The sequence below is a fragment of the Herpailurus yagouaroundi genome, unplaced genomic scaffold (assembly GCF_014898765.1).
Source record: "Herpailurus yagouaroundi ecotype Mexico unplaced genomic scaffold, PumYag 100, whole genome shotgun sequence".
Classification (NCBI taxonomy): domain Eukaryota; kingdom Metazoa; phylum Chordata; class Mammalia; order Carnivora; family Felidae; genus Herpailurus; species Herpailurus yagouaroundi.
This window is the reverse complement of record NW_024412391.1, coordinates 64,067,594-64,091,757: the sequence shown is the minus strand read 5'-3', so window position 1 is coordinate 64,091,757 and position 24,164 is coordinate 64,067,594. Positions and strand designations below refer to the sequence as shown.

At 36.7% G+C, this 24,164-nt stretch overlaps 1 protein-coding gene across 1 annotated transcript in view; it reads right to left on the bottom strand.

The window, feature by feature from the left end:
• The window catches only part of CALCR (calcitonin receptor), a 156,429-nt gene that overhangs the window by 57,525 nt on the left and 74,740 nt on the right, over positions 1-24,164 (bottom strand). Inside the window, exon 3 of the mRNA XM_040472670.1 lies at positions 3,299-3,379. Coding sequence (XP_040328604.1) covers positions 3,299-3,349 — 51 coding nt within the window. The 5' untranslated portion in view covers positions 3,350-3,379. The remainder of the gene's footprint in view (positions 1-3,298; positions 3,380-24,164) is intronic.

Here is a 24,164-nt window from a genome sequence, read left to right as displayed (position 1 = left end):
AACGATTATATATATAATTCTAATAATGGAATTACTACTGCTTAAAAATAATACACATACAAACTTCATAAAGCTCATGAACATAGAAAGGTTTTGCTGGTGATTTTGTACCAATAAAAATGGCTAGTGAGGTGGCATAATTTTCAGCAATATAGAGACAAAAAAGAAGCAGTAGTGATTAGATAAGACTACCAAGCAATGTGAAACACTTAAAAATACTTTAGTTATCATAAGTATTATGTTTATATTATACATTTTGGCACATAAATATTTTATGCTCAAATGAAGATAGAGATGAGATATTAAGGGCACATTGATGTTCTGGATAAGGATTCATGTTCAAAGTTTTTCATACAAGCCATCTTATATGATTCTCCCAAAGCAAAACAAAAAACAACCTCTTAATTGTTGTCCTATGCAGCAGTTTAGCCGCCGTATATGTGATGTCACTCCTAAAGGTTCAAGTAAATGGCGCCACACATACGACCACCAAGCTGCCACCAATACCTGCAGTCCGTAGCTGAAACACCGTTGTTCTTTCAGTTAATAAATACTTTGCTTCCCCCATGCCAGTTACTGTTCTAGGTACTGGAGATTCAGCAGTGAACAAGACTGGCAAGGTCCCTGCCCCCATGGGGCTCACATTCTAGGAGGTTTGGTGCACACTAATCATGGAGTCCAGTGGAAAGCAATCTGGTTTGAGTCGACATGTACTCAAGCAATTCCTACTTTGATGTAAGACAATCTTCCTACTTCTTGGTTTCTAGAAGCACAGAGACAAAACAATTACAGGACCATTCTGTGTAGAGCTTTAAGAAATGGTGCATCACTGCAGTGGTTCAAACGTAATGAATATGGGAACTCATGCTACAGTGCTGAAGGGAGAGATTCCTATTGATTGCCACAGACAGAATTTGTCTAAAAGGAACATGATTCCAGAATCCACAACTTGATATAACGAGCAGGATTTTGACATCACCATCCTTAATACTGACAATGTACATGTTGGAATTGTTTGTAGTTTTCAGTTACTTATACTTTTCAAAATAATAAAGGATAAAACAGAGCTTTGTAAAGTGTTAACCTGGTTCTTCCAGGTAGGATCAGATGGTTGGTATCCTATGTTTTTTCTACTTAAGCATTATTTAAACAACAAAACTGCTCCATAATGATAAATGCCAAGCAAATAGGGGAATACAGATAAGTTACCAACAACGAATGCTTCTCAGAAGAATCTAGTTTTTCTATGTCTTCATCATTGTTGCTATAATTATCATCATCACTATCTTTTTTTTTAGAACTCACTATGTGCCAAGCACTATTCTAAGCCAATTGCACTATTACAGATAAGGGAGAGGAAATGAGTAGGTGGTTTTGATTGATGTAAATTGAGGCTCATGAAATGTGGTGACCCAAACTGATACTTTAAAGACCATTTAGAAATCAGGTTGGTAGAATTCAACAAATATACTGGCAGTGATTTTTCACAATAATGTATAAAAAAGTAATATTTTATAGTAATTAAAATCAGTACCACTTTTTAAAATAATTTACTTTTCTTGAAGGAGTATCAGTGTGGAACACAATGTGTGTTTTAGAAGGAAACTCACATATCAAAACTTTTTTTTTATGGAAGAATCCTCCAAATCAAATATATGATCCAAATACAAGACAGAGAAGCAAATTTCTGTTTATCACAGGAAAGAGAGCACAAAGCCACTTAAGTGCCCTGTACAGTATGTTTACTAGTAAAGAGATGCCCACAAACCATAAAATATTTCTGCCCATGGCTCAAATATATGAAATTATTTTAATCTTTGAATTTTGTAAAAGTTTTAAATAGAATTGATCTACTTTAGTTTTTTAGCACACCACAAATTATCTGTAGTCTTTATAATAGAAAAGGTGGAAACACTCAAACTGTCTTATATCTAGTTAAAGTTACTTTAGTTTTTCTTCTGTCAATGTTTAATATAATTATATGCCTTATAAAATAAAATTATTTAGAGATATTTACATACAACTGATCACATAGGATTTAAGTTATAAAAATAACAATATCAATCACGAATAGAATATACCAATATTTCTGTAGCTATAGAATCTCATATAAAGCTTGAGCATTTACAGACAAAATAAAATGTGCTAATAATTTCTACAATATTCTTGTTCCAGTGTTTTTATTATATTTACAATGGCATGAAGTTACCTGCATTTCCAAATACCAGATTACTTTTAGCAAATTATGTTGTATTTTATCTAAAGATTATAACATGATACTTTTACATAATAAAATAGACTATACTTAATATCCAAGTAGATGCAAAAGGACTACATTGACAATCATACCCATAAACCACTTATTTGATGTATAACATTACAAAATAAAAATTTCCTTAAAAATAAGATTTATGTTTATGGAATATTAGTGATATTTTTCCCTGAATAATGTTAAGAGAAACAGTTTATACAAACTTGTAAGCCCATGACGACACATTAATTAACAATGTAAATCCTGGAACCCTGGACTAGTTTTGTTTGCCTGAGCATAATAGGATCAGTTATTGACTGAATTTTATTGCCAGGTATAATTCATTGGCCAGGATAAGGATCAATACAACTCCCAATTTGTTTATGTAACATTTACTCATCTCTCTTTCATGTGCTATGGAAGTTGATGTGATGGGGAGTTAACAAAGTTAACACAAATAAATAGGCAGGCACTGGTAGTATTTTCTAAGATAATTGCAGTTCTGACTACTTGCTAACCATTTAGGAAAAAAAACCAATATAAAATTACAGAAATTGGGCATGATTTACAAGGCTAGAGAAAGAGTTATGGAATGACATTGGTATGTTAAGACCTAAGATTCTTAGTTTTTTAAAAAAAAATTTTTATGAGAAATGCATTTAAAATCAATAGCCAGACTGAAAGAGTTCAGATGTTTTAAAAAGACAGAAGCCTAGAAATTGGTTCAGATCCACATGTCTAAGATGAAAAACATTTTATCGAAGGACATTATTAGCCTTCGATGTTAATTTCCAAGATAATGTGGAGATGTCTCAAGTTAACGCTAAATTTTTATAAACAAAGCTCACATTTTTCAGTGAACTATAACACAAATCTAAATTGTGAAAGTTGGGGGAGGGGGATCTGTTAACAAAGTATCAAGGAAATGATAGTTTTGGCTTGTGGAATGTAGTTTTTGTAAGACCTCTCTCTGTGTGAGTGTCTACTCAATCACATGCTCTGTGTCAGCATTCTTGATTAACGTGGCTTAAATAATGTTTTACTTACATTTAGGAAGATGAAGAGTACCAAGCACCGGCGGGTCAGTGTGAACTTCATTTTTGGTTTTTGAAGATGATCTTCTAAGTCCTAGAAAAATATAAAAGTAACAAAGACATTTACATTAATATAGGTTTAATACTGACTACAGTCAATTTCTTTTTCTTGTCTTTCAGTTTGACTTGGAGAGGATCATGTCCCAAGACATTCTAAATAAATTCATGTAAGTAAACAATATGCTTGTGATGCAAATGCAGTTGCATGTTCCATTGCCCTTCCTTTCAGCCAGGAAGGACTGGTGTCTGGTTGTTGTCTAAAGTCCTCCTATTAAGAAATTCCAGAGCCACCTTTACATATCAGGATCAAAATATAGGATTCAGAGAAATCAAGAGCAATCAATGTGGGCTTCAGTTAACATGTGGTGTCAGTAGAACTGTTGAAAATTTCAATGGAAACGTCCAGAAAGAAATCACTTCATTAGACATGAACAAATACAATCAATGATTTGTAAAGGATCACCTAGGTAATTTAAGGCAACTTTTATTTAAGCAGTCTTATTTAGAGCCTTGAGTATTTTCCTTTCCTACAGAATTTTCTACAAGCTTCAAGTTGCTATTAAGAATAAGTTTCTTCAATAGCAAGGATAGAATATGTCAAAATATTTTTCTTTCCTACAAAATTTCCTACAAGCTTCAAGTTGCTATTAAAAATAAATTTCTTCCACAGCAAGGATTGAGTATGTCACCTAACAGCTCACCATTCCTACCCAAAAGCATGTAATCGTCAGAAACATGCTGCTGTCACAAATATCAGTTTTTCATGACTGCAGATAATTTTACACAAGGAAAGATAATAAAAGAGCAAAAAAGTATATATGTATATTTTTATCAGTGGGATTTGCGTGAAAACTGTATTTCACCTAGGGGTGCGTGGCTATGATCACATCATATATCTTACACTTACATATTCTGCTAGGTATGTTACTATCTGCACTGTCTACCTAATACACTTGCTCCCCAAAGAGCAAAAGTTGTATTCCATTTACATATCAGTACTACAGGAAACTGAGAATGTAAAGTATAATTTTCAAGTGTCATCCTATATGTGGATTATTATTTATGGCTTGTGGTTTACCTCAAGTCCACTAGTAAATTTTTTTTTTTAATTTTTTTTTTCAACATTTATTTATTTTTGGGACAGAGAGAGACAGAGCATGAATGGGGGAGGGGCAGAGAGAGAGGGAGACACAGAATCGGAAACAGGCTCCAGGCTCCGAGCTATCAGCCCAGAGCCCGATGCGGGGCTCGAACTCACGGACCGTGAGATCGTGACCTGGCTGAAGTCGGACGCTTAACCGACTGCGCCACCCAGGTGCCCCAAGTCCACTAGTAAATTAAAAACACACATGGGTGAGCTGGATGAGACATGGTCCCATTACAAGAAACTGAGCATTGGGGTGTCTGTGCAATACACTAGGTATGAATGATACAAGACGTGTGCTAACACAACTATAACATAAAATGGATAAAATGATCAAAAAATGGTACAAATACAGAGCTTCATAAAGGTGAGAGCTTCTGAATAGGGGAACCAGGGCAGGATTTGTATTTTGACTGAATAGGATTTTGAAAAGCAAGACCTATAGGCAGTGAAAGCAAATGAAAACAAGATATGAAGATAGGCAAATTTAGGGGTAGCTGAAGAATAAGGAATACAATAGTTTAATTTAGCTGGAGCTTAGAGCTCCTCAGGAAGCGAAAATACAGCTAGAAAATTAGGGTCTGAGTACCTAGGAAATTTATTACCCAAACCATCCTTTCGGCACTTTATATGCCAGCTATACGTTTTCATCTAGGTATATACATAACCTGACAACCTTGCCTGATGCTAAACCCCTTTCAGATAAGAATTACGTTTTAGCTATCTTTATCTCTCACACTTCACATAATCACTTACACATGATTATTATCATTATTATTGATAATGATGGGTGTTAGTGGTCCAATGAATCAAAGGAAGCATAGAACTCTGTGATTTTTAAAAACTGCATCTTCTCTACATGACCACATTAACAAATCTGAATACTGTATATCATTTTCCCTCTCCAACTCCTTGCATTCCTGTGTCAGTGACTTGCATAATTATCCATGAATTGTCCAAAGGGAAACCCAAATCATCCTTGATTCTGTGCACTTCCTCGTACCCAACATCTAGTCTCCAGGACTCCAATTCTATCTGTGTTTGGTATCTTTTCAGACATGTCCACCCTTCTCCACTGCCTTAGTACAGGACTCTGTCTTTCTCATCAGGACCCCAAAACAGCCTCAGGATGTTTCCCTACTTTAAGTCTTGATCTCTCCAACCCATTGTCTATATTAAAATGAGTGTAATTGTATCTTCTTTCAGTGATTCCCTACAAACTTTAAGTAAACGAACAAAACCCTCAACTAGGACTAGAATATAGGGCCCTATTATAGCAAGAAGCACCAATATGATTGTGCTGAGAAATCAAGAAGAAGAAACTAAAGTTGTCTCCCAGATTGCTAGCTTGGATACAAAGTTATATAATGAAGAAATTCAGGAAGGGGAAGTAGGTGAAAGAAAAAGAACTTTTGATTTGTATTCTCCTTTAATTAAAAATATTACTACCAGAATCTTGGATGAGTCTTATTTCCTGGGCTGAAAGGCAGGACTTTTGAAATGTACTGTGTGTACTCATGAAATTAACGCAGTTTTGCTTAACTAGATCCTGCTTTTTTTTTTTAAGAAGGAAATCATAGACATACATTGATTTTTTAAAGTCTGCTATTAATGGTAGCCCTATGATTTGGCCTCTGAGAGAAAAGATGTGTGAGTGCCAGAATTAAAAGTCAGATCTCTTCTTCAGATGAAAGTCCTACTCATTAATTCTAAATGTGAGAGCTGCGCACAGTGAGAAGCCAGCTTCTCTATGAAGGTGAATATGGGGTGATTAGGCAGTTAATTGGCTTGTTCTATCCATGTCATATATTTGATGTCATTTGATATGTTATAAAGTATAAGTTGCTAGGTTTTCGCTCAACAGTATCATTACCATGAGGAGCATTAGAGGCTGTGGGAGAACTGTCCCCCGGAAGGTGAATGAGGCTGCACATTTTGCTGTAGGAAAGGGGAGCCCCATGGTTTCAAAGCCCCACACACTGCTTTTACGATTGTCCCACGACCAACTAAAGCGAATGAAAATAGTAAGGACATGGATCTGAGAGTGAATGTTCGGAAATGACAGAGGGGTTTAGCCAAGAAACAAAGTCCTTTCCTTTCTCCTATTAATTGGACATGTCTATAATTTTAAATACATGTCTATAATTTTAAATACTCTTGCATTATTGTGGACTATAACAAATTTCTCATGTGCAACTTTATAGCAGATCTGGACTGTACCGAATCTGCCTCTAGTCAGGAAAGATCACTTGTAATTGTTCAAGGTTAAACAGTACTTTGCAGATATGCCTCTCTTTGAGAGAAGTATTTCATGATGATGTGTGAAGAGGAGAGAAATAACATATAAGTAGAGTTGTGAAGAAAGACAGGGATTTATGAATTTAAGGGAGAAAAACATGGCAAAAAAGAGCAGAATCAGAATAAAAAATGAAGTAATTCACCTTTGCTGAGATTCTTCCAAGGGAAGAGAGAGAAAGAGAGAGAAAGAGAGAGAGAGAGAAAGAGAAAAAATGAAGAGGAGTTAAAAAGAATGATGGACGTGGAAAACCTAAGTCTATAGCTTAGTTGAATAGATGATTAAAGGATGGATAGATTGCAGGGTGGAATCTAGGGAAAGACTAATGTGGAATTTCCAAAAGGCAGGATTCAGAATTCAATGACCATGAGGAAAACAGTTTTGACCTAAGGCTTAGAGAGTTAAACCTGCACCCAAACAGGAAAGGACAAAATCAGGCAAACAGCAGCTAAGGGAGATAAAAATGCAACTTTGGAATGGGTACAGATGAGACAGGTAACCTGTGATCAGACAGGTAACCTGTGATCTGGTATACCTGGAAGATGACTCAGAGAAAACCAGAACAAAGCTTAACTTTGACATTAGATTATTAATTTGTTTACTTCTTAATGTTTTCCCTATTCCTTCTGTACAGCAAGGACTTTTACTCATTTTTGTAACCCAAGAACCTAGAAAGGAGTCAGTAACATTGTAAGTGCTCAGTAAATGTTGGTTGCTTAGTTTAAGGGATGAAATTTTACCAGATTTTGGTAAGGTAGGAAGCATTATTATCTCCCCAAAGAACCCTAGTTGGAGAACCAAGAGATTCTAATTTCTGCTTTTAATTTTTTTTATGTTTCTTTTTAAAAAATTTTTTTAAATGTTTTATTTATTTTTCAGAGACAGAGTGACAGAGTGTGAGCGGGGGAGGGGCAGAGAGAGAGGGAGACACAGAATCTGAAGCAGGCTCCAGGCGCTGAGCTGTCAGCACAGAGCCCGACACTGGGCTCGAACTCACGAACCGTGAGATCATGAGCTGAGCTGAAATAGGAAGCTTAACCGACTGAGTCACCCAGGCGCCCCTAATATTTCTTTAGTGATTTAGAGAGAGAGAGAGAATGCAGGGTAGAGGCAGAGAGAGAGGGAGAGACAGAATCCCAAGCAGGGCTTGATCTCACAAACTGTGAGATCATGATCTGAGCCGAAACTAAGAGATGTTTAACCAACTGAGCCACTGAGGGGGCCCTAATTTTACTTTTATTATTTCTTTTGTTTTGGGCAAGGAGCTTCATCTCTATGTCAGTTTCCTGTCTATAGAAAGACTCCTTAGCCAATCCTCCTTGACTAGAAGAACACACTCTCATATGTGAAGCTTATGGATTCCACTGGATCTGTCCAGCAGTCTTCTTAGGATAATGGTTTCCAACATGTCTTTTAACCACTTTTTTTTTTTTTTTAACAAAAGCTCTTGTGGGAGCCCCATATATAAACCAGATGAATGTGGAGTCTAAAAGCTTGATTGTGGAGCTGGACTTAGAACATGTAAATGAAATAACCCTGGACACTGGTCCAATTAATGGGTGAGACAATACAATCTGCACTACTTTGAATCCACAAATGAACACTCAACACTAATCTCTTCTCTAGAAGACTGTATTCCTTTGTTGCAGGGATGAGTTGGTCAGTGGAAACCACTTCTATTAATACACAGAGTCTAAATCACTAATTCAATGATGGTGATTGAATAGAATAATCTTCATTTAAGGAGAACAAATTTCCTTGACATGTAAAGTTTTTTTTATTTTTATTTATTTTTTATATTTTTATTTATTTATTTTTTTGTGGAAAGAATATGAAATGTCACTGTCTGAAAATAATGTGTCTATTCTCATAGACCAGCATTTCCAAAAGTGTATTCCATAGAATAGCAGTAGTCCCATGAGAAGCAGCATAAAATAAAGTTTCCATGGCCAAAAATGTTTAGGGAAATTAAGCATTTCCTATATTATTCTTAGAGATCTACCATAGACATTAGCACTTTAAAGTACCTAATTTTCTTGTACCAAAAACACTAGTCTGACTTTCAGTCTTCATTCTCCAAACTCATTTGACTATGAAAAAAATGTTTTTGGCAATAACAATTATTAACCCATCTACAGCATATACTTTGGAAAATGCTCTTTTGGCTCAATGGCAATTTCTAACCCACCATAGTCTATTAAGTTTGCAAGTCATGAGAAAGAGCTGCCCTTTTACTTAAAATTTTCTTTTTTTCTTCTCCATGGAGCAAAAGTGGAATTTCTGAGGTCTTAAATATTCCCCAGCCTTGGTACAAAGCCCAAAGCTATAAAAGGCATCTCAGAGGCAATTGCTCCTTTGGAGCATTATTTGTTAAGAACCTCTCCTCTAATACCCTGGCTATGAGAACAAGTAGTATGAGGGTATGGGCATATAGCAGGAAAGAGAAGAGACAGGCACTGCTTATCTCAAAATAGCTGTAGCCTTTTGTCACCCAAGGCCTAGAATCTGTTTCAAATTTGAAATTTGACATTTCTTTTGAAAAAAGATCTATCTAATATGTTTATGTAGATATAGTCCACGTGAACAGGTAAATAAATTTTGTGAAACCACAGGGTATACTGGTTTGTTGCCTCAGCAATGCCTTCTGTTTGGATAACTCCTTTATTATGTGACCTACTAGAAAATCATTCTTCATTACTCTAGGCAGCTTGCCAAGACATAGTGTTGTCATTATGTCATTCCTTCATGTCATTATTTATGTTGACATATTCAGCAAAACAGACTGACTTCTTGCTCTTCATCATGAGTTTAAAGTGCTCATCTAACTCTAAGCTCCAAGTTTAGGTAGTAAAAACTGGCACTCTCTGCAGTGGGAGCTGTTTTTGGTAAACTGGTTGGCACATCATTCAAAAGCATCTAGATGAGAAGGGAAGCAGAATAAAAATGATGTCACAGTGAAAAAAAATGACTTTATCTTTGACTCTTGTCAATGATCTGACATAATAAGTGTTCAATAAGCATATATTGAATGAAAAAGATAGATTGCCTCTAAGCAGTTGGCTAGGCAACATTAATCAGTGGGAAATCTTGGAGAAATGGTTCAAAATCACGTGTAGTTCAAAAGTGTGCCATTACTCAAATGGATATTATAAATGAATAATCAGGCAGGATTTGGTTAATTAAGACTAATTTGAGGAAATGGCATTGTGACCTCATGGTACTGGATCTCCAATGGCAGTCATGATAGAGAAAGGAGAGATAAGAACTGACTGGTTCAAATCAACTTAGTTAAAAACACATCATGCACTTATTATGTGTGTCTTAATACCATCTCAAGATAAAGTTTAACTTCAATATGTGAGAGGTTGGAAGAAAAACAGTCCAGTCTAAAGCGTCAGCATGAGCAAAGACAAGGATGTGGGAATCATTGAATGTATTGAGGAAACTCTAATTGGGCTGATTGTGAAGTTCATGTTCTTGGTCGTTACCTATGTACTGCCATCTGAGATGAAAAGAATAAACTCAGCTTTGGACAAATGAAATTGGAGTTGTCAGCAGGGTCTTCTATATGGAGAACCTAAAATGCACCTGGTTGTAATTAATATATTCACTGCTTCTGTATAAGCTCATAACTTTATAGTCTTATGGGTTCTGTGAGATCACCTATGGTGAATATGGGAAGAGGAGTCAGTACAGTGTAATGGAAAAAAGATCTTGGGCTAAGGAATAAGGAATCCATAGTCTAATCCTAGAATAACCTCAAACTCATCATGTGACTCTTAAGCATGTTACTACACCTGTCTGGACATAAATTTCATTATCTATAAATTAGACAATAGAGCTATAATTAAGGGTTCTTCTCACTCCAACAGTGGCTCTAAGTTGAGCTACAACAAAATATAAAAAATATATTTTGAAGAAAGAGAAAGCGTAGTAATTAGATACATATTGGGTCTATTTGGCCCTCCAATAGAAAATAAACAAAAACAGCATTTTCCACTTTGTGTTCTCCAAAATATGATACCTATGACCACTCATTTAATAATGAAAAAGGGAAAGAGTAATTCACTAGGACAAAGTTGGAGAAATGTGGAATATTATGTGCTCTTTTCTGGAAAAAGCATTAGGTTGATGTTAGGATACTAAAGGTTCTGAGAAGTCCTGCATCATTTAACTAAATTCATTTAAGTTAGCTCTTGTTACTAATTACATTTACCAATAATAATGTGCAATTAACACTCTAGGACTGAACAGGCAAGCTTAGCTATTAGTTGACTTCCACTAATTTCAGTGAATGAAAGGTGTGTTGTTCTTTCTTTATTAGCAGAAGACTTACTAGCATTTCTTTATTATATTGGAATAGAAATGACAGGACTTTGCCACACTTGTCTGGATTACTGCAACTCACCTGAATAGATGACTGAATTAAGTATATTGGTGCTATTACAGCATGGGGAATATAGTCAATTAAAAAAATATGTTGGTGCTTTGTTTTGAAAGTGCATTTTCACGACTACTGATATATGAAAAGTATCCTCTCTTATTCAGGAGACATCCTGAGAGGCACTGCACTGGTCGATTCAAGTTACAAACTCTTTTAAGTCAAACTTTAAAATATTTATATAGAATCTGGGGCACCTGGGTGGCTCAGCTGGTTAAGCATCCGACTTCGGCTTAGGCCATGATCTCACAGTTTGTGAGTTCAAGCCCCGCGTTGGGCTCTGTGCTCACAGCTCAGAGCCTGGAGCCTGCTTCAGATTCTGTGTCTCCCTCTCTCTCTGCCCCTCCCCTGCTCGTGCTCTCTCTGTCTTAAAATAAATAAAACATTAAAAAAATATTTATGTAGAATTCAATGTCGTACACACATCAAACTATTCTATAAATACCAATAGGAATTCAAACTTGTGGGTTTATGATTTAGTCCTTACATACACATTATTGGGCCCTTATACACACACTTTTGACCAAATCTTCTTTCAGAAAAAGATAAACCTGATTTCATTGGATGCTAGAACTGAAAGAGATTCTAGAATTTAAATTTTCCAAACCTCTCATTGTACAGGTGAGCTCATGAAAACCTACTGAAAGAAGGTTAGTGGAAAAGGTCTAGTTAAACCCTTATCATATTCCCAGACTAGTGTGTGCTCGAAACTACTACCTTGCCTCACACCAAAGGTTTTCCCTTGTTGGTTTCAACCTTCTGCCCATGAAGCCTGTAAGGCCTAGTCTCGCTGGGATAGAAGTAAACAACAACCACAATCATCCTCTTGATCAGTTTGGTTTCTCTTAATCACCTTCAGGAATTCTGTTTGGTTCTGATTTCAAGGATATATTAGGGTAGAAGATGTTTAGGCCTGAATAAAGTGGGTTATATAAAGGAATATCTATCCTGTGGTGTTATTCAAAATGCGTAACAATGGCTGCCACTTAAACATCCACTGATCAGAACATTTGCTCGCTGTTAACCGCAGACTCTGTTGTGCCAGTGCTCACCAGCCCTGGAGTTGTCCACTTTCTTCCCCTCTGCATAACCTAGGTGTTCATTATACATGTGTCTCTGTATGTTTGTGTTTACAGAAATGGAGGTGAAGTGGAATGAGGCAGAGAGCACTTAGTTATAAATTCACTCATTAAATATATGAGTCAGATGCACTTTTTCCTCTTATGAGCCATTATGTACTACAGAGAATGCCTGAGTGGAAGCTACTCTTATGTACCCCCTTTATTTATACATGTTTCCCAATCCTCTCACCATTTCTGAGATTCCACACAAAGATATTTCACTGAGAATCTTACAAGGGGCAAGCCTGCTCCTGTTTTTCCAATTCCAGTAGCATATATTTACTAACAGAGAAAAGTACTATCAAATATAATTTAATCATTACAAAGCTTTCTTTTTCTTCCTATTAAATTATTTAAGGGTCCATTTCCCTGAAATTTGAGTGCCTAGGAAATTATCTTTTTTGCATTGCATGGCTGTGTAAGCGGTTCAAAAGTTTCTGTAAAATTAGCTGGATTCCCTTGAAAAACAGATTAAGTGGGATTAATGACATCAGGGATGGTCAGCCAAGCTGGAACCCTCAATGTCAGCCATGATGATGCAGATAGTCTTCATTATAGCAGTTGGTTCCCACCATGACCCTAACAGCTAACATTCAAGGTCCTGATCTAAGGGATTTTTGTCTAAAATTATGGTGTCAAAGTCAATTTCAATGTGGCAATTTAATATTTCAGAAGAAGCCACCATTTTGCAACCTGCTTTATTGAAGAAAGAATGGTCCTTTCTTTATTAAAGAAACTTGCATATGATTCACTTTGCCAATTCATTTTTTTTTAATTATACATGTAAAGAAATTATGGTCCATGAAATAAGACTTAGCCGATCATACATTTAATTAGGAACGCCAAAGAAGTGATCTTAATGCATGTGATTTGATTTGGGGATATAGATGGGATGATAACTGAGAATCATGGAGACAAGTTCAGTGAATTCAGAATGTGTCCGGGAGATATCCAGATAATCTCTATCCATAAGTAATCCCTATTTGTATTTTCCCAATCTCTGACTGAAATTCTATGACAGATCTTTGTACTTCCTGCTGCCCTTTGGTGGTTTGCATTCAGTGAGAGTAGCTAAAGGAAACACTGCAAAGATATAGAGGGAACCTAAAGTTTATCAAGAAAAAGTTTTTAAAATTTTTTTAAAGTTTATTTATTTTAAGTAAGATAGAGACAGCATGAGTAGGGGAGGGGCAGAGAGAGAGGGAGAGAGAGAGAATCCCGAGCCGGCTCCGCATTGCCAGCGCAGAGCCCAAGGTGGGGATCTAACTCATGAAACTGTGAGATCATGACCTAAGCCGAAACTGAGAGTCGGACACTTACTTAACCGACCGAGTCACCCAGGTGCCCCAGTAAAGAAAAACTTTTATCCTCAGGGGCTTGTTGATACATATATAGTAGTCTTTAGCTAAATTAAAACATGTCTTAAAATGCACTTTTTTTTTTAAGAAAAAACTGGTGGTTGGGAAAGGAAGGAAGGAAACTAAAATGAATTGAGTGCATACGAAGAGCCAGGTAATTCTATTTATTACATTATCCTCACATTAAATGCAAATAAGCGTTATCTCCGCTTTATGCATAAGGAAACAAAGGTTTGCAGGTGTTAGGTGACTATATTACGATCTCATAGTCAATGAGGGGCAGAGACAAAAATTTGAAAACGGTTCTTCGAACCATGTTCTTTTCATATTTCACACTGATTCTAGAAATACGTACATTTAAAATCAGTATTAGGCAATGGCACTTTGAAAATAAGTTGTCAGTAATTTTTCTTTTTATTTTTTTAAATGTGTATTTTGATTTTTATAATGGCTAATATTTATTGAAAAAAAATTTTTTTCATTTACATCCAAATTAGTTAGCATATAGTGCAACGATTTCAGAGTAGATTCCTTAGTGCCCCTTACCCATTTAGCCCATCCCCCCTCCCACAAACCCTCCAGTAACCCTCAGAATGTGTATTTATTTTTGAGACAGAGAGAAAGAGCATGAGCAGGGGAGGGGCAGAGAGAGAGGGGGACAGAAGATTCTAAGAGGGCCCTGTGCTGACAGCAGATAGCCTGATGCAGGGCTCAACCTCATGAACCACGAGATCATGACCTGAGCCGAAGTTGGGATGCTTAACTGACTGAGCCACTCAGGCGCCCCTCAACAATTTTTCTTTTTAAAGGAGAATCATCTGTGCTTTAAAAAGTATGTAAAGTTTTACTTTGGAAAAAATATAGAAGTTTGGTAAAGATTTGTTGTCTCTTAAATTAACAATTTGAAGAGTGTTAAACATGTTAAATATATTTCATTCTTTCTCTTGGTTAATACGTATTTTACTTTGTATTTTTATAGAATTCTAATTTATCATACATTTTTTTATAATTAATTCCAAATAATGACAATACATTTCCATTTAGGGTCTCTTCATGAACGTTCCTTGTTGAAGGGTTATGGGCCAATGAGGATTCTGAGCTTTGGTTAGCAATCCATTATAACCACCAAAAGCTTCCAACAAGGACCAAATCTAAAAGGCATTAAGAGATTTATGACTATTCATTTTAAAAACATTAGACAAATGTTATTTTCTTAGGTCGACTGTATTGACTATATTGAATTTTATCTAAATCATGCATGTAAAATAATAATCATACTTTGAAATGATTGTTGCTTAAAGACAGATGTAAATTATTTATATTCTTTTTTCTAACTTAACTGTATTGAAGCAATTATTCACAAGTGCTTCAATGTCAGTTTCAAAGTTGCTCTCTGTGGAATCGTGCTAATTCTGGAGTTGGCCACCAAGGTGAATACTGGGCTAGATTACAACTAATGCTCCTTGATTAACTGCTTCAATATGCCTACAATAGGTAATTTAAAAATGCAGTGCTATATTTTTCTCCTTCTGTTAGAATTAAATGCAGAGTCTATACAACCAAAGATAATTAAGATCAAAACCAAAATACTCAATTCATCAAGGATCTTCTTAACCCAGTATCGGTGGTGAGGCTAATGTTGATCCCTGGGCTCTCCTAAACCAAAGAACTGTGGGAAATAGAGCCAGCCAAATGTTTCCATCTGGTCCATATCAACTGCTGTTTTAGAGTCAGCTTAATTAAGCATTGGCAAGTAAAATACTGAAATAATTTAGAAAGGTGTAAACAGAAGGTGTAAAACAAACACATAACAAAGGAATTTTCAAACATAAAAAGTAATACTTTTATGAGTACTTTGCTTATATTGTCATCAGTTAATACTTTGTTAAATGCCATGGATGTTCATAGTTCATGGCACTGGTTTAACTGCAGTTCAATTCTAATTTGTCTCCCTAGAACAGAGATGCTTCTCATGGAGTTTTGTGTATATAACAAATTCACCACTTGAAATGGGTAGCAAACATCACTGTAAAGTGCACAAGCTCACCCACCACACTCATCAATACATACATATACCTAGTTGACACAAAGGTAAACCACATGAGCCCATGGGCTAACAATATTTACCAGAACAGGAAACAAAATCAATAGCACAAATGGAAACATAGCCTAGGAATTGTTTCCTTGATTTATACTTAAGACCAGGATATTTATCACAGTCATTCAGAAATGTCTTTAAAGTTATTTTTTAATTAAAAATCAGTGTTTCTTGGGGCTTCTGGGTGGCTCAGTCGGTTAAGCATCTGACTCTTGGTTTCAGGTCAGGTCAGGGTCTCACAGTTGGTGGGATCAGGCCCCATGTTGGGTTCAGCACTGACAGCATGGAACCTGCTTGGAATCCTCTCTTTCTTTTTCTGACTCTCCCCCTCTTGTGCTCTCTCTCTCTCTCAAAATAAATAAATAAACTCAAAAAAATCAGTGTTTCTTGAAAAATAAAATAACAAAAGTCCTATTTTATTAAAAGAAGACAGTATAGAAGAATTTGATTGTCATATTTATGAGTCCTATGGCAAAATGTGCCTTGCTATTTTTATACAATACTATCAAAGACATAAAATTCAACAGCACCTGGTTTAAGAGCAATGATAATATCATGCTCAGACAGCACATTTTTTCCTTGTATCAACATAAATATTAGATACTTAGAGAACAAGTCAGAATATGTATTTTTTTGGCTAAAATAATTCAGTAGAAGTAGGAAAAAATACTGCAACATAAGGGTTCATGCATTTTAACATAATTTCTTGATGGGATTTTATCACAGTAAATCTTAAATACTATCAGCATTATAGTAATAGGGAAATATAACTATCTTCTGGCAAAATTCTGCTTTATTAACTGCATAAGTTTGTAAACTTAAACAGTTTTGCAGTATGTGTCAAAATCCTTAAAACATATAGACCCTTTGACAGGGTTTTTTTTTTTTTTTTTTCTTCTCAAGGTATAATCATAAATTGGCTCAAATTTGAGCCCCTAGGTGGTTCAGTCGGTTAAGCATCAAACTTCAGTTCAGGTAATGATCTCACAGTCTGTGGGTTCAATCCCTGTGTCAGGCTCTGTGCTGACAGCTCAGAGCCTGGAGCCTACTTCAGATTCTGTGCCTCCCTCTCTTTCCACCTCTCCCCTGCTTGTGTGTGCTCTCTCTCTCTCAAAAATAAGCATTAAAAGAAAATTAAAAAATAAATTGACTCAAATGTAATTATAGAAATATTCATTATAGGGGCGCCTGGGTGGCGCAGTCGGTTAAGCGTCCGACTTCAGCCAGGTCACGATCTCGCGGTCCGGGAGTTCGAGCCCCGTGTCGGGCTCTGGGCTGATGGCTCGGAGCCTGGAGCCTGTTTCCGATTCTGTGTCTCCCTTTCTCTCTGCCCCTCGCCCGTTCATGCTCTGTCTCTCTCTGTCCCAAAAATAAATAAACGTTGAAAAAAAAATTTTTTTTAATTAAAAAAAAAAAGAAATATTCATTATAATATTGTCTACTGTAGTGGAATTTGGAAGTAATCTAAATGCTCGAAATAATGGATTCGTGAAATAAACTTTGGTCCATCTACCCTATGGAACACCACACAGACATTAAAAATTGTGTATTAGAATATTTAATTATCTTACTAGAATATTTAATTATCTTATTACACAGATAGGTATTTATTACATTAACACTTTAAGAAAGGACTACAGATTAAATGCCCAGTATCATCTTATTTTTGTAAATATATATGTGCACAGAAAAAAAGGCTTGAAGAATACAATGAAATTAATTTTCTGAATTCCTTTATGCAGAAAGCACTATCAATGTATTATCTTCCTGAGTCCTTTCAGTTGCCTTAGATATTATCGTTGTTACTGTAATCCTGTAGCTATGGAAACTGAGTCTTAGGGGGCTTGGTAAAATATTAGTCAGATTTGCTGTGTAACAACCAACCCTCAAATCTCAGTGGCTGGAGAGGTCAGATCTCTATTTTTTGCTCAAGTGACATGGAGCTACCAGGCAGCTAAACCTCCTTCTGTGGATCTGTGTCACATGACTTGTTTTCCTGTGACCAGGACTGAAGGAGCAGCACTGATCTGGAGCATGCTGTTCTCCTGGCAGGGGGTTGTCTTGCCAGAGGAGCCAAACTACAAAATGGCATTTCAAGCTTTGCTTAGGTGGGGGAAGACACAACACTCACTCACATCCCATTGACCTAAGCAAGTCACAACATGAAGCCCGAATTCAATGTACCAGGAACAAACAATTCTTTCCTGAGTAAAGAGAAAGTGAATAGTTAGAAACATACATACACACACGTACCCACGAAAACTGCACAAATTTCCACAGCTGAGTAAGTGGCAAAGATGATACTAAAATCTCTCCAGGAGGTGGGATCGCAGGTGATTTTCTTTTGCTTATATGCATTTTCTAATGTTTACAATATATGGGAACTGTTTTTGAAATATAGAAAAGGGAAAAAAAGAAGAGACAGAATAAACCAACTTGCCTTTGTTCCGGGTTTTATTTGGTATTGCTAATAGGAATGTTCCCTGTGGTGTAGCTTTGGAGAATAGAATAAGAAAGACTTACAGAAGGGGAGGGAAAGTTATATTCCTCTCACCTTAATTGTGTGGCCCTGCTTTTAATCTGTCTTCCGGTAACTGGAAGAATACTTAAAAAAATGTTTGACAATAATCCCCAATAAGGAACACCCCACAGATTAAAAGAGGGCACTTAAAACAAGAGAGTGCCATTTCAGAGAGGTCCATTTTCTATAATTAAAGCTTCATTCATGATATCAACAGCAAGTTGCAATAAAAAAAATGAGTTAGTACTAAATTAGCAATACGTTTAAGACAGAATGTCTGATGGTCTTTCTAATTACATCTCTTAAGAGTACCCTGGTGGTGATTAGCTGTTAAAAATATATTTCACAAATGTAATTACTAAACTATAAAGGGAAATGAATCTCAGTGGCCAATGAAGAACAGTCATAATATACCCATAAAAACAACTCCCAACAAAATACACACAAAGATGGAACATGTTCAGTGATATTATAGAAAACTGTCCAAGTTTTCCATTTTACTTCTTATTGCTGTTTTGCTTCTTTGGAATTCCCACCAGCAGGGGAAAAAAACAACATATCCTATCTCACATTTCGTAATTGCCTTTCCTAATAAACACTATGATAGCATTACTTACATATAGCTAAAAATAGTTAAAATTTGCAACATCTGTGCTTGAAATAAAGGTACCACCCAGCTGTAGAGTAATAGACCATAAGATAGTTACAATATCTAACCTCAGCAATATCTGGTACTCAAACAATGCCAGCAGGAATTCTTTAACCACATATTATTTTCTCTGTTCAGCAATATCTTTTCCTTTCTCCCACTGTGTGTGAAATCTGTGATCTGCCATTTTGGGCAGACACTCAAATAATACTTGTAAATAAGATAGGCCTCTATATCTACCACAATCTTTATGGTCTTAAGACCAAAGAAGAGATAAAAATGTTCAATGACTAGGCTTGTGATATATATTTGACCAAAAAAATATGCCCCCTTGGCAACTCTGTGTAAATTCCACCCCTGCTATATCTTCAAATGGCATTTTTTTAGTGTGACATTTCTCAGGAAGAGAGAGGTGTTGTATAATTTATCAAAAAAACTCCCCCCCCATCAAAAAACCTCAAGGACACCACAAAAAAACTACATTAAAAAATAAGCAAAAGACCTGAATACAAATGTCTCCAAAGAAAAAATGCAAATGGCCACTAAGCATATGAAAAGATGCTCAACATCATTAATCAAGAGGGAAATGCAAATCAAAACCATCTCAGTGGGAATGGGGGCAGGTGGGGAGGTTACTGTTCAATGGGCACACAGCTTCAGTTGTGCAGGATAATAAAACTTCTGGGGATGGATAGTGGTGATGGTTATACAAGATGAATGTACTAATTGCCACTGAACTGTGTACTTAAAAATGGTCAAGATGGTGAATTTTATGTTTTGTGTATTTTACCGCAATGAAAAATAAAAAATAGTAAAAAGACACCAGAAAAAAAAAAAAAAAAAAGAAGCTCTGAATGACTGGTATCATTTAGAGTTCATCACCGACATGGTGGAGAAGGATGAAGTAACTGGCTGGGGTGGGGCTGCCTGGAAATAACAAGTGCCAGTTTGGAGATATGGATTCAAGTCCCAGCCCTGCTGTTGGCTACTTATGGGAATATGGTGAGATAAGGACCAGGGCTGTGTAAAATGAGAAAGTGCACTATAAGCTCTCTAAGTCCAATAACCCTACAACTCTATGAAGGAGAATGATGAATAGAGAATCGAATATTAAGCATGGCAGTACTCAGCAATCAGAGATGAAAGAAGGAGGAAACAGATTGCTTATGCTTAAACAGAGATTTTTTTCAAATGTTTTCTTTTCTTTTTTATATATTTACTTCTGCTTGAATTTTTTTAATATGAAATTTATTGTCAAATTGGTTTCCATACAATACCCAGTGTTCATCCCAACAAGTGCCCTCCTCAATGCCCATCACCTACCCTCCCCTCCCTCCCACCCCCATCAACCCTCAATTTATTCTCAGTTTTTAAGAGTCTCTTATGGTTTGGCTCCCTCCCTCTCTAACTTTCTTTCTTTCTTTTTTTTTTTTCCTTCCCCTTCCCCATGGTCTTCTGTTAAGTTTCTCAGGATCCACATAAGAGTGAAAACATATGGTATCTGTCTTTCTCTGTATGACTTACTTCACTTAGCATAACACTCTCCAGTTCCATCCATGTTGCTACAAAAGGCCATATTTCATTCTTTCTCATTGCCAAGTAGTATTCCATTGTGTATATAAACCACAATTTCTTTAGAAAATTCCTGTGGTCCAAACAGTGGTCAGGATCATAGGGCCTAGAGGATACGCATTTTGTCCTTATCTCTCTCCCTTTGGGGCAAGATTACTTCTTCCCTCTGGAGGGCAGCAAGCCAAACAATGAAAACTCAGTCTAATGACACTGCTTAGAGAGAAGCAGATGCCCTTATTTCATTACAGAATTGTTTGGAATAAATCATGAGGACATCCATTCCTGGATAGCTCCAGAATGTGGCCAAGAAATAGAGGATGTTGAATCAGGGCTATTTGCTATTTTAATAGCTCTTCTCTTTTCCTTGTCTACGTTGTGAGGTTCCTCGTGAAAGTGCAGTGACAGCTGCCTTGAACTACCATCACAAACAGTGCTGCGCCATTGAAATGCTTCACTGGGGTGCTTTTGCCCACTTAACAAGCATATCACTGGTGAGTGCTGAAATTATCATAAAAAGGCAAAAAGAGAAAGCATAAAACAAAACTGAATCATAAGTTAAGACAAACAGATAATAAGATTTTCAACAGAAACAAGTCAAATGGCAAGAGGTCATAAATAACCTTACCAACAATTATTACAGATGTATTGCCTGTGTGGGAACTAAATAAAGTATATCATTATGGGGCAGATACCAGATTTTGGTCACAGCTAGAGATTTCTTTGTTAAGTCTTTGATTTCTTACTTAGGATTTTAGAAAGTCTGAAAGGTACATCATTTCCTTATGCTGATTTTGTTTGCTTGGTCATTTGTGTTTGTGAACACAGTAAACTCTGGGAGTCATTTCATTCAAACAAAAAATTGTATTTGTTGAGCTTTTATATTTTGTGCCAAATCATGTGCTAGACCTTGGAAATACAGTAAACAAAAATATATGAGATCCTTACCAACATGAAACTTGAAGTGAAGTTGAGGTAACAGACAATAAGAGGATTGGGAGAATAAATGCACCTAGCATGGGTAACAGAAGATTCCTGAAATAATGTAGGTTGAATTAGTTGTGACAGAAGAGTGGGAGTTTACCAAGCAGAGGAAGGAAGAGCTCTCAGTTAGACTAAAGCAATATGTGGAGTCCTATCATGTGGGGGAATGTGATGAATTGGACTCCTGTGAGCTACAGGGAGACATGGGGCTGGAAAAGTGAGTTGGGATTAGATTACACAAAACACACACATCATGGGGCCAAACTGTGTCCCCCTAAGATGCTTATGTTGAAGTTCTAACCCATAGTGCTCCAGAATATGACTATATTTGGAGCTAGGCCTTTTAAGAAGGTAATTAAACTTTCATGAGGCCATTAGGCTCCTTGCTGTCAGCACAGAGCCCGACATGGGGCTCGAACTCACAAACCGCGAGATCATGACCTGAGCCGAAATCGGACGCTCAACCGACTGAGCCACCCAGTCGCCCCCAATTTCACAGTTTCTTATCCATATTCTCCTAGAGACGTGTTTCTTGGGGGCACACTTAGGGCTATATACCAACTCGTAGTGGCCTTAAAAGCAGTCACAGAGGGGGGCACCTGGGTGGCTCAGTCGGTTGAGCATCTGACTTTGGCTCAGGTCATGATCTTGCAGTTTGTGAGTTCGAGCCCCGCATCAGGCTCTGTGCTGGGAGCTCAGAGCCTGGAGCCTGCTTCGGATTCTGTGTCTCTCTCTTTCTCTGCCCCTCCCGCACTCATGCTCTGTCCCTCTCTCTCAATAATATAATAAACAAATGTTAAAAAAAAATTGAATAAATCTCTGCACTACAGAAGAAAATTGCTAAATAGCCCGGTAGAAAAGAAACAGGACTGTGTTGTTATGACTAAATGCTACCAAATATCCAGCGAGCTCAGCTGTTTGTTAAATCACTTGGCCAAAGAGTTGTCTATGGTGATTGGTTTTTCCCACTTTAGTTCAAGTTTGAGGCGTAAGGTCTGGAGAGTCTCAGCATCCTAGCTTAATCTCCTCGGCAAGAACTTCTCCTTCAGGATGTGGCTAATAATTAGAAAAGTATAAAGTCCCAATGAGCCAAATTAGGGTTAATTTAGTGAGAATGAAGAGTAAGCAACCTTAGTGTAATTAGAGGGAAAGCAGAACACTTCTTTGTCGAACACACATGGTGAATATACTAATGGTGTGAGGAAGTGGTAGAAAGGGGGCACATTAAGCTGTTATAAGCTGACTGAGAAATTAGTAATGTAACAGCAGCATTCCAAAAGGACAACCAGCTGGCAGGGCAGTGGGTGGGAGGTAGTAAGCCAGGATTAAAAGGGTCAGGGGACACAGTCAGGTAAGGTGGCCTCTTTTGGGGCCTTAATATTGGGGTTTTTTAGACAGCCTGAAAGTTGGGAATCAGGTCACAAGAAAAGGAACAACTACTGAGAAACAAAAGTGGAAGAAAACAAAGAAACCATCTCCTACACCATTGTACAGGACTGGAATCAGGTTGATAGAGTCTGCATTCCCTTGTGCAATTGTTCACATAGACAAGATGAGGCTGACTACCTCTTCTCACTTTTCATGTAGAAAAATTGATGTTCCCAAGCTACCAAATCTTGAATTTCTGGTTAACTCGTGCTTGCCAGGAGCCAGTCTACAATATGTTATAAGATACCCTCATAGAATCTTATGGAAGCATTGATACTACATATAGTTAAAACCTGGATTGTCATGTGGTATATACACAAAGATAGGTGGACATGTACTGCACAAATATAGACATAAGAGAATTATGACATATATATTGGGTATTTTACCAAGAGCAGATCTCCAATGTAATTAGTTAATAAAAGAGAGGAAAAAATCAAAGCAAAATGTAATATACTTTCTGGTTGGATATACTGGAAGTGTGGCTGTTAGAAGGTAGGTGGATGGACAAAGGAGGGTGGCCTTTTTTAACTCCAATTGAAATGGACAAAATTAAAGCATTAAATGCAAGTGTTTTTGACGCAATTTAACTGAATTTAAATCTTAATTCTGATTCTATGGACAGTGAGTTTTCATGTAGCAATAAAACAAAATAAAAGTCATGACTATAAATAGTAGTTGAATGGTCTAGTGGGTAGGGTCATTGAAATATTTTTAATTAACCCAATATGAAATGAGAAGTCCATCCAGTGCATTACAGGTAGAGTGCTGCCCTTGTGATGAGCTATTTGTAAGATAATAACTGTGTTCCTAGAGCAGTGCTCAAAGTAGTTATTCTCATCACCTAAATTAATCCACTCAACAACCCTAAAAGGGGAGGTTTGCAGGTGAGGAAGTGGCAGATCTGGGATTCAATATCAGATCTTTCAGATCTTATAGTCCCTGTACCCAGTGACTATGTCTCCCTGATTTTAATTTCCACAGAGCTGGGTTAAAGTTGAGAATTTGGGTTCCTCTTTCCTGCTCCCTTGCTCAAAATTAAACAAACTAGGTACTCAATACAGAAAAAAACTGGCTATGACTTTTCTACTTCCATTACCCACAAAATGACTGACATAACCTGTGCACTCAGCAGTTAGGCATATTTGGAGAATTAATTTCAAATAGGCTGCAACTATATTATGCCAAAATAGGTGCCAGGAGAGATTAA